The sequence below is a fragment of the Zingiber officinale genome, chromosome 10B (assembly GCF_018446385.1).
Source record: "Zingiber officinale cultivar Zhangliang chromosome 10B, Zo_v1.1, whole genome shotgun sequence".
NCBI classification, from domain to species: Eukaryota; Viridiplantae; Streptophyta; class Magnoliopsida; order Zingiberales; family Zingiberaceae; genus Zingiber; species Zingiber officinale.
This window is the reverse complement of record NC_056005.1, coordinates 400,625-411,845: the sequence shown is the minus strand read 5'-3', so window position 1 is coordinate 411,845 and position 11,221 is coordinate 400,625. Positions and strand designations below refer to the sequence as shown.

Genomic DNA, 11,221 nt, shown 5'->3' with positions numbered 1-11,221 from the left:
GTATATTTCTACTTTATCTTCATACTACATCTCATTCATTTTTTTTAGCAAAATTTGATGATGAGGCATGGTTATGACACTTTGGCTATGTACATCTATATTTTGGTGGATTGAAAATACTAAAATAGAAGAATATGGTTATTGGTTTTCCTCAAATTATAACTCCTTCTTAAGTTTGTGAAGAATATGTTATCAGTAAACAACACCATAATTAATTCTCAGAAGGAAAATCTTGGAGAGCTAAGGTGACATTGGAGCTTGTCCATTCAAATATTTACGGGCCAATAATATCGAATTCTAATGGAGATAAAAGATACATAACTACCTATATTGACAATTCGCAAAATATGGATTTACTTGTTGCAAGAAAAATCTGAAGCATTTACATATTTCAAAAATTATAAAATACTTGTCGAGAAAAAAATGTTGGGACCTTGATGTTCGCTAGAGGGGGGTGAATAGCGTCTCACCCAAATCGTCACTTTCTACGCTTGTTAGTGCACAGCGGAAACAAAAATACTAACAAACAAAAGCAAAGCTAACCCTAGAAAACAATAAACAAGAAGCAAACCCAATGACACGTTTTTAACGTGGTTCGGAGATGAAACTCCTACTCCACGGCTCTCCGTAAGGTGGACGATCCCGATCCATCGGTGGATGACTCCCCGGAAAACCTCCGGCTAGCTCGTGTAGCTCCTTGTGGGTGGGGAAACCTCGCCACAAACTCTCACCAAGGACTCTTGAGAAGCTAGGGCACTGGTAGACTACTAATAGAGGTTAACCACCTCTATTTCGTCAACCTTAACCAAGCTTCCAATGCTTGGATATATAGGCTACAAATTAGAAAACTCCGCCTACCAGTCAACTGCCAAAATATGCAGTCGACTGCTCTTCGTGGAAATTCTATCGTTGCAGCCCAACGGCTCGATACCAACTCTCTGTTCGCTCCCAGTCGACTGCCCCAGTCGATTGCACCAGTCGACTGATGAACCACCAGTCGACTGCTATAGTACTGCTACAGTAACGCTACAGTACTGCTACAGTACCCCCTAATTCTAGAGTTTTACCCCGAGTACATTCACTCAGTACTCGTTCTCGCCCGACCAACCTAGACCTAGCCTTCTAGCCTCCTTCATCAGCCTTGCATCCCTCGGATGCCTCCCCATCCTTCACGTCTTGCCTTCTGAAGCTTCCATCAGTCTTGTCATTGTTGTCGGGTCTTCCTTTGCCAAGAGGTCGCGCCTTTGGGACTTCATCCATTACCAAGTCATACTTGGACTTACGTTGCCAAGACTACATGCTTGGACTTATACCGTCAAGACTCATCCTTGGACTTTCCTCCTTTGCCAAGATCACACTTGGACTTTCCTTGTTGTACCTGTATCCTGCACACTCATAATGCATATCAAATACAACAATAATCCTAACTTAAACCTTTGCTCAAACATCAAAACTTAGTGTACCTAGATTGCTCCAACAAAAAATTGGTTCTGCGTATAGATCGTGATGTAAAATATAACTCACATGAATTTATAAATTTTTATGAGAATCATTGAATCAAGAGGCAACTTACGGCAGCTTATACACTCCAACAGAATGGTGTATACAAGAGGAAGAACTGCACTATTATGAATATGACATGAAACCTTATAACGACAAGTGGTATTGCCAAAAAAATTTGGTCAGAAGTAGTTAATTGGAGCATCCATATATTGAATAGAAGTTTTATATTATCTGTTCAAAATATGACACTGGAGGAAGCTTGGAGTGGAAGATTACCTATTGTTGATCATTTTTGGATTTATGAATGTATCATTTATGCTCATATTCCAGATGAAAGGAGAAAGAAACTAGATAGAAATGGTGAAAAATACATTTTTCTTAGTACAAGCAATATATTAAAAGTTTATAGATTATATAATCCTTGCACTAAGAAAATCATTATAAGTCGTGATGTTATTTTTGATGAAAAAGACTCTTGGCCATGGAATTAAAATGACGTTGAAATAATTATCCCTATAGATTTTGATGATGATGAGAAAGTACAACAACCTATGGAGGATGACTAATATGTGGAAGTCTTTAAAAATATTCCTATAGCATATCAAAGTTCAGTTGAAGCATAATCACAAAGGTCATAACGTGTTCGAAGAAGACCGAGATGGATGTATAATTATGAGGTGACTAGAATTGATCAGGGTGATGATCCTCTTACATATTTTGCTTTGTTTTCATATTGTGACCCTATTATTTTTGAAGTGGTTGTTAAAAAATCAAAATAGAGAAAGGCTATAAATGATGAAATTACAACAATTGAAAAAAAAAATAATACATGAGAGTTATGTCATCTTCCTAAGGAGCAAAAGATAATTGGTGTAAAGTAGGTTTACAAGACAAAACTAAACGAACATGGTGAGATTGACAAGTACAAAGCACGCTTGGTAGCGAAGGAGGCCTATAAGCAAGAGTTTGGTGTTGATTATAAAGAAGTTTTTGCTCCTATAGCAAGGCATGATACAATCAGAATGGTGATAGCGATGACGACACAAAATTCATGGTCTATCTTTTAATTAGATGTAAAATCAGCATTCCTCCATTGAGATTTCAAAGAGGAGGTATCTATTGATCTACCTCCGGATTATGTGAAATTTGGTAATGAGCATAAAGTTTATAGATTAAGGAAAGCTCTATATAGATTAAAACAAGCCCCACGGACTTAGTATAATCGTATAGAAAATTATTTTTTGAATGAAGGTTTTAAAAAATGCTCTTATGAACATACACTCTTGATTAAGATTTATGATACAGAAAAAATATTGATAGTTTATTTACATGTAGATGACTTAATCTACATTCAAAATAGTACATCTATATTTAAAACTTTTTAAAAATTTATGATAAAAGAATTCAAAATGTCTGATCTTGGTATGATACATTATTTTCATAGTATTGAAGTGGTGCAAGCTTTTGTTGGAATTTCTATTTCTCAAAGAATATATGTGCAAGAAATTCTGGACAGATTTCAGATTTCAAATTATAATCCTGTAAATACTCTATCTAAGTTTGGAGTAAAGTTATATAAAAATATAGGAGGAAGGAAGGTTGATGCCACACTTTACAAATAAAAAGTGGGGAGTTTAATGTATTTTACGGTGATAAGACCTGATATTATACAAGCTGTAAGTATAATTAGTAGATACATGGATTGTGCTATAGAAATACATCTCTTAGATGCAAAGAGAATTTTTCGGTACTTGTAAGGTATTAAAGAGTTTGTGTTATTTTATAAAAAGAAAGAAAAGTCAGATCTGTTTGATTTTACAGATAGTGATTATGCAAGAGATCTAGATGATCAAAAAAATACATCTGGGTACATTTTCATGTTGGGGACAGGAGCTATGTCATGATCTTTGAAAAAATAATCAATTGTTACATTATCATCTATGAAAGCTGAATTTGTTGTTGCAACATTTTGTGTTTGTCAAGCTATTTGGCTAAAGAAGATTCTTACAGAATTATATTTCAAAGAGGATGGGCATACTCGGATTTATTATGACAACAGTTCAACGATAAAACTTTCTAAAAATCTAGTGCTACATGGTCGAAGTAAACATATAGATGTGAGATATCTTTCTTAAGAAATCTCACAAATGATGAAGTCATTAATCTTATTTATGTTAGAATGTATACTAAAAACCTAGCTTTTTGTACGAACATTTATTTTAAAATGAGAATCACATTGGTCAAATGTCTGCATTTAGTTAAATGCAGTTGTCCATTTAATTTATATTGTAGATAGCATGGTGTGTTGTGTCACACAGAAGATCATGTTATCAGTTCCTTATAAATTATAAATAGTAGCTCACAACCAAGATGGATTGAGACAAACTATTGAATGGTTGTAGTGTAATTTGGTACTAGTTTATCTTAGCTATAAAATTACACTAGTACACTATGTGTGTATTGAGCAGGACTATTTGAGGTTATTCTTTTTATACTGACTGCATAAAAGAACAGAACCTCTATTATTATGGATGTGCGTACTCTTAATCCCGATATAATAACAAGCACATGTACTTAGTATTTATTTCTTTAATTTATCAATGGGTGAGATTTATTCATTAAATCAATAGGCACGATAAGTTGAGAAATAATATTATTTATATGGTGTGTTGTTGATTATAAAAGGAAATTGTGCCTTAGTTATCTATGTTGATGATGTCCCCTTGAGGAGCTCATAAGGATTGTCATGTAAACCCTGCAGGTGGACTTAGTTCCGACATGACAATGAAGTTGAGTGGTACTATTCTTGGAGCTAGATGTTAATTAAGTGAGTTGTCAGTAACTCATTTAATTAATGGACATTTGATATTTTAAACACAGGAAGATTAATGCACTCATGATAAGAAGGAGCTCATAATATAATATGGGATTGGTGCAGTAGTTCAATAATAACTCTTTAGTGGTATGAGTTATTATTGATGAACTTGAGTTGGGTGTTCGGGTTGAACACAAGAAGCTCAAGCTCATCGGGAGACCACAACCAATTCCTCCTCTAGGTCCCTGTTGTAGCCTCTATGAATAAAGCCTCGCATCCTCCCAAGCCTCACTTCTTACCCAAGTAATGGGTCGAGCACATCCTTGCTTGGAGCCCAAGGGGTGGCCGGCCAAGCCTTGCTTGGTGCCCAAGCAAGAGGCTGGACACAATGATTTAAAAGAGATTTTAATTGTAAAAATCTTTCCTTTTATAGTCATCCTCCAAGAGATTTAAAAGAGAGATTTTAATTGTAAAAATTTTTCCTTTTATAGCCATCCTCCAAGGGATTTAAAAGAGAGATTTTAATTTTTAAAACTTTCCTTTTATAGTCATCCACAAGGAATTAAAAGAGAGTTTTAATTTTTTTAAAATATTTCCTTTTATAGCCATCCTCCAAGGATTTAAAAGAGAAATTTTAATTTTAAATCTTTCCTTTTATAGCCATCTTCCAAGGGATTTAAAAGGAGATTTTAATTTTAAATCTTTCCTTTTATAGCTATCCTCCAAGGGATTTAAAAGGAGATTTTAATTTTAAATCTTTCCTTTTATAGCTATCCTCCAAGGGATTAAAAAGAGAGATTTTAATTTTTAAACTTTCCTTTTATATCTATCCATAAAGGGATTTAAAAGAGATATTTTATCTTTCCTTTTTTGTAGCAATCCACAATGGTTTAAAAGAGATATTTTAATTTAAATTTTTTCTTTAATTGATTGCCCAAATAAGGGTCGACCACACATAATAGGAAGGTTTTAATTTTAAATCTTTCCTTTTTTTGTATTCACCAAGGATTATAAAAGAGAGGTAGATGGTGCCTTATGGTACAAGAACACAACCAAAAGTTCCCTCTTCTATTTTCCTTGGTGGTCGGCCCCCTTTCTCCTCTTCTCCCTTTGCTTTCTTCCCTTAAGGCCGACAGCACATCAAGGCTTCACCTCCTTGTGGCCGGTTTCTTGGAGAAGAAGAACAAGAGAATGAGGCTCCCTATTCTAGCATCCCTTGATGATCGAAAGTCTTGGAGGCATAGAAGTGGTTCGAGTAGTGTTGTCTTGGTAGATCGTCACCCACACGACGTCCAAGAGGAGGAGAGGAATACAACAGAAGATCAAGAGGTCTTTAAGATACAAAGAAAGATATAACTAGTTAATTATTTCGCAGCGGAACTAGTTTAGTTTTTTCTTTGTATGGATCCTGAAACACCAACACAAGAGGCTATCAATTTTGTGCTTCAATTGAGTTCTCTGTAGTAAAACCTAGGGTTTACTGTAAGGAGTTTAAATATTCAATTTCTTTGAAAGACTTTGTCTAGGAAGTGGTGAATGATCTCATAACTAAGAAGGTCAAGTGTCTCGCCAACGACCTAGAAGTCAATCCTTAAAATATATATTTAATCAACTTCTGTAATATGGTTTAACTTCTGAAGAACACATGAGTTGAACTTGGATTAATAATGTTAAGTTTCGTTTGCAATCCAAGTTTAACTTTTGAAGAACGCATGGGTTGCTAAGAAAAGTTCTGTACTTGTACAAATTTTTGTACAGGGAAAACAGAACGGAATTCTAAGTAGCACCCAACAATTTACTGCAAAAGCGATGATCAAATTGCTAATATAATAACTAAACTTCTCAAATTTTTTACATTTCAAAAGCTCAGAAGGCTACTTGGTATTTATATATGGAGTTTAAAAGTTTGACTCTTTTCAAATTGATTATTAAATTTAAAATATCATTTTAAGGGAGAGATTGTTGATAAAATTAGTGTGTTGTTGAGTTAATGGAGAAATAATAAGATAATGGTTGTAATGTGGTGTTAATAGTTAATGTTGAGATGTTAGTGAAATTAGCGGATTTTTAAGTTTGTGTTACGTATTAGCTTATAAATAGGATATTTAATGATCAATAAAATTGTGTGAATTTTTTTTTATTCTCTTTGTGTCCTCAACTCTTCTATTATTCTTATCAATCCTAAGCGGTCCACATCACCGATACCACGACAAAATATAAATAGTAAATCATAATGAATATTTTATTCTAGCACAATGACTTTTTATATAAGAAAAATTAGATACCTAATAAAACGTTTGATATATATTAATAGTAAAAGTAAAATCATCATCTCAACCGTTTATCCAGAATGACTCCGCTATCTAATATGGAGATAAATTATAAAGGACTTCCCCTAACAATAAAATCACAAAATCAAGTATATATCTATTGATAATAATACTCTTATATAAATCAACTGTATTAACTTAAGATTCAAACATTTTACATATATCTTAATCATAAAAGATGAAACAATCAACTCCACTAGCGTCTAAAATCTAGACGTCCTTGATGATCTCAATCGTGAAAACAGAACGAAAGGAATCCGTTCAGTGATAAAATCGAAGATATCTATTTTCGCATAAATAAATAAATCGATCCACTAATTAGTGACTTAACTGAGAGAACGTCAATTCACAAAGCCAACCAAAGATACTTATTGCGGAAGGACGGCGTGACAAGCCTTGACAATAGTCAATAGTGAACTTGAAAACTTGAACAATGTTCCAAGACAGTCTGTTACCTAATCTCTCTTCGAACTATCAATCCACTCCGCACCATCCAATGTACTTCCGTCAACGCTACTTGCACAAAATCTAGTTGTCGAAAAGATGCATTGAGATTAATACTTTTGTTTTCCTCAAGATCAGTGCACAGTTCTATTAATATTCCAACGGTATGCGACAAAATAACATGAAGCTCCTTGGCTATTAACTAAACTAACAACGATGTCCTGATGCTACTAATCAAGCAGGGTATCAAACGAGCTTCGGGTCCTTAATTGACGGGTTAACCATGCTGTCATGGGCCACCTCAATGAGCATCTTCACCACGGCTCTCATGGACGGGCGATTGATCGGGAGAGAGGCGGTGCAGAGGCGGCCTATGTTGATCGCCTTGCGAATTTCTTCCTTGAAACAAAGATGGAGCCTCGGATCGATCACACTATCCACTCCTTTCTGCTCTATCGTACAGAACACCCACTTCACCAAATCCTTCTCTCCGAACTCAGGATCCACCGGAAATCTCCCAGTCACCAGCTCAAGGAGAACCACGCCGAAGCTATAAATGTCACTCTTTTCGGTAACCCGGAGCGTGTACGCATACTCTGCACGAAAAAGCAGAGCCCTCGCAGTGAAACAGAGCGTATTTTGAACTAGAGTAATAAAAGAGCAGTGGAAGTGGAGACGAACCTGGAGCAATGTAACCGCAGGAACCAGCAACGACTGACATGGACTGTGGTCCCTTCTCAATGGCCTTGGCGACGCCAAAGTCTGCAACTTTGGCTCCAAACTCCGCATCCAACAAGATGTTGTTGGACTTGACGTCCCTATGAACGATAGGTGGTTCGCAGTCGTGGTGGAGGTAGGACAGCCCCTCCGCCGCATCCACGGCAATCTTCAGCCTCATTGGCCAGTCGAGCTGGGCTCCTTTGCTGCCGTGTAGCTTGTCTCCTAAGCTCCCATTTGGCATGTACTCGTACACCAAAAGCTTGCAGTCGTTGTGCGTGCAGCAGCACCACAGCTTCACGATGTTCTTGTGCCTTATCTTCCCCAAAGTCGCCACCTCTGCTTCGAAGCTATCCCCGAAGCCCGGACGAAAGTAATTCTTTTTGGAGGTACCCCAGAGTTTCTTCACTGCCACCACGTCGCCGCTGGCGAGCACAACCCTGTAGACCCTGCCAGAAGCTCCGGTGCCGATGACGTTATCTTCGTCCAGGCAATTCAAGATTTCATTCTCACTGAGCACGAGCTTATGGAAGGAAGTGAGCTTCAATTTTAGCTTGTCTACTGCTGGCTGTGCCGTTTTAGGATTCTTATTCATCCGATAAAACCAAATTGCGCCGAGCACAAGCACGAGCGCCAAGAGCACAAATAACGATCGAAGAAGCCACACGATCACTTCGCGCTCAGAATTGCCTTCGTCTTTCATTCGGGGACAGAGGCCAGTGAATAAGTCCCCGCATAAGCCGGGATTGCCCAAGAAGCTGTTCTGATAGCCCTGAGCCACAAGCAGAGGAGGAAGACCGCCAGATAGCTGGTTGTTAGATAGGTTGAATTGAATGAGTTTAAGGTTCTGCAGCTCGATTGGAATCACTCCGCTGAGTTTATTCCCTGAAAGATCGAGATAATTAAGCACTGGGAGATCACCGATCTCAGACGGAATGCTACCGGAAAATTCATTGTCCGCGAGGTTCAGCTGGCTAAGCTTCTTCCACGACTGGATCCCTCTGAGGAGCTCGCCGGAGAGGGAATTGTTGTGGAGGTCCAGCTCTCCAAGCTCAAAAAGGTTCTGCATGCTCGCCGGTAAAGGCCCCGAGAAGCGGTTATTGGAGGCGGAGAACTCGTACATATTGGACAGAGAACCGATTTCCTCCGGAATGGGACCGCTAAACTGGTTGTCAGATAGTAGGAGCATGGATAGATTGGCCGCGGTGGATATCGCTGGAGAGATACTGCCGAAGAAGGAATTACCGGATAACTCGAGCAACCACAAGTGAGGCAGTCCCCAAAATCCTGAGGGGACCTCGCCGGAGAGACGATTGTTAGGCAGTCGCACGCGTGTTAACGTCCTACATCTGCTAAGACTCTCCGGCAACCTTCCTGAGAATGAATTATTTAACAAAAGCAGCTCGGCCAGCACGCTGCCACCACATAAAGCTTGGGGAATTTCGCCGGAGAAGAAGTTGTCGGAGAGATCAAGGAAGCTGAGTGGACAGTTCGTGCCAAAATCAGCAGGTAGAGAACCCGTTAACCGGTTGGAGAAAAGCCGGAGATCCATAAGGTTCTTGCACCGAGAAATAGTCCGAGGGATCTGCCCAACTAGATTGTTGTCGTAAAGCTGCAAATTTTCGAGGCTTGGAGCGAGGAAAATGTCGTCAGGGATAAAGCCGGAAAGCTTGTTCATGGAGGCGTCAAGGAAGCGGAGTTGGGTTAGGTTGGAGAAGCCACTGGGAATCGGGCCGGAAAGCGAATTAGAGTACAGCTCAATTTGGACCACCGACGACAAACCAGCAAGAGATTGGGGAATGCTTCCGGTGAGCGAATTGTAAGTGAGGTCAAGATTTACTAGCGAGGAAAGGTGGCCAAGCTCCGGCGGAATGCGGCCGACGAGATTGCAACCGGCGAGCCAGAGCACGCGAAGCTGCGTGAGGTTTGCAAAGGTTGGCGGGATCGGAGACGGAGCGAAGTAGTTATAAGAGAGATTTAGCTCGCGAAGAGAAGACAAATTAGCTAAGAAGGAAGGCAGCGAGCCGATGAGCTGGTTTCCCACGAGGGACAGCGATTGGAGGCTTGCGAACTGACCAAAAGACGCCGGTACTTCGCCGGAGAAGTTGTTCTCCGTGAAATCTAGAAGCAATAGGACAGGGAGAAACGCGGGTAGGAAAGCTGGGAGCGGGCCGAGGAGCTGGTTCTGGGACAGGTCGAGGTGGCTAAGCGCGGAGCATCCCCGCAGCGCGGATGATGATAAGGTGGAGGTGAGTTCATTGTTGGAAAGAGAGAGAAAGGTGAGATGAGGGAGACGGCAGAGGGCGGAAGGGAAGGGGCCGGAGAGACCGAAGTTGGAGAAGTCGACGGCGGTGACGGCGTCGGAGCTGCAGGTGACACCTGTCCAGTCGCAGGGAGTGGAATCCGCCGGGTTCCAGTCGGACAGGGCGTTGTAGGGATCAGAGAGGGAGCTCTTGGCTAGGAGAAGAGAGCGGCCTTCTTGGTTGAGGGAGAGCGAGAGCGAGAGGTGGGAAATAAAGAAGACGAAGCAGAGCAAAGAAAGCAGAGAAGCATGCATATTGCTGTGTTGCAGGAAGCTCAACCAACAATTTTGGCACTTGTTGTGTGCGCTTTGATAAGGGTGTTAAAAAGGGAGGAAGAGGAGGGAGGCTTTACTGAAACAGTTAATTGCTGGAGGATTTTAACAAGTCAGATCCCTTTTCTCAATGCTCGCATGACGCATCGCAGCTTTGATTCAACAGGTTGAAATGAGCCATGGGAGAAGGAAAAGTTTGTGTTTCCGAGATTGTAACTTTTGCCGAGGGCTTAGATTTACTGAATACGAATCCAGGGGGTTGATCATGTTGGAGGAGGACAGATGCCTTTGGGAAGGGTTTGCGTAGAAGTTTCACATCCTTTGTCTATCGTGGACGATTCTGTTCTCTCAACAATTTGCGCAGTGAAGGGATTCGATTAAAGCATGGTTTGCATGTTGGATAGAGATTTGGAAACTGTGGTGCAGGGGCTCGGAGCATATTAGCATGGATGGCCATCGGGAAGTCTAAAGGTGGGGCGGGTATAATGTTGTTGGATAAGGCCATTATTGATCAATCTTTCTCCCCAATTGATCCTTTCTTCCACATGACCGATCGCATTCGATTTAAATTGATGGCATTAACTTGGTCGTTCTGAGCATGAAGTCATGCATGGCGCAAACGCGTCGGCAGCGGGATTCCTGCACCGGTCCCTATCAAATCCAGCGTCCCACCGAGCCCCCGAGTTTTTATGCTCATGAAAGCCAATTCGCAACGGGACGAGGCCCTGCTCTCGTGGCTCCAACTCCCAACACGAATATCTTTCGGATGGGAGTTAATCGATCGTCTCGTATCTGTCAGAGAAAAGTTTGAAAACTTCCTCACCACACTTTTCTAAA

General features: G+C 40.1%; 1 protein-coding gene across 1 annotated transcript; it reads right to left on the bottom strand.

The window, feature by feature from the left end:
• Positions 1-7,196: 7,196 nt before the first annotated feature.
• On the bottom strand, positions 7,197-10,836 carry LOC122029472 (receptor-like protein kinase HSL1). Its single transcript, XM_042588466.1, has 2 exons — positions 7,774-10,836; positions 7,197-7,688 (listed from the first exon to the last, which is right to left on the bottom strand). The coding sequence occupies exons 1-2, from the start codon at positions 10,364-10,366 to the stop codon at positions 7,339-7,341; spliced, it is 2,943 nt and encodes a 980-aa protein (XP_042444400.1). The 5' UTR covers positions 10,367-10,836; the 3' UTR covers positions 7,197-7,338.
• Between the last annotated feature and the right edge of the window lie 385 nt (positions 10,837-11,221).

Coding starts and splice junctions, on each gene's coding strand:
- LOC122029472 (XM_042588466.1), bottom strand. CDS start 10,366: ATGCATGCTTCTCTGCTTTCTTTGCTCTGCTTCGTCTTCTTTATTTCC. Junction 7,689..7,773: donor CTGCGGTTACATTGCTCCAG/GTTCGTCTCCAC, acceptor TTTTTCGTGCAG/AGTATGCGTACACGCTCCGG.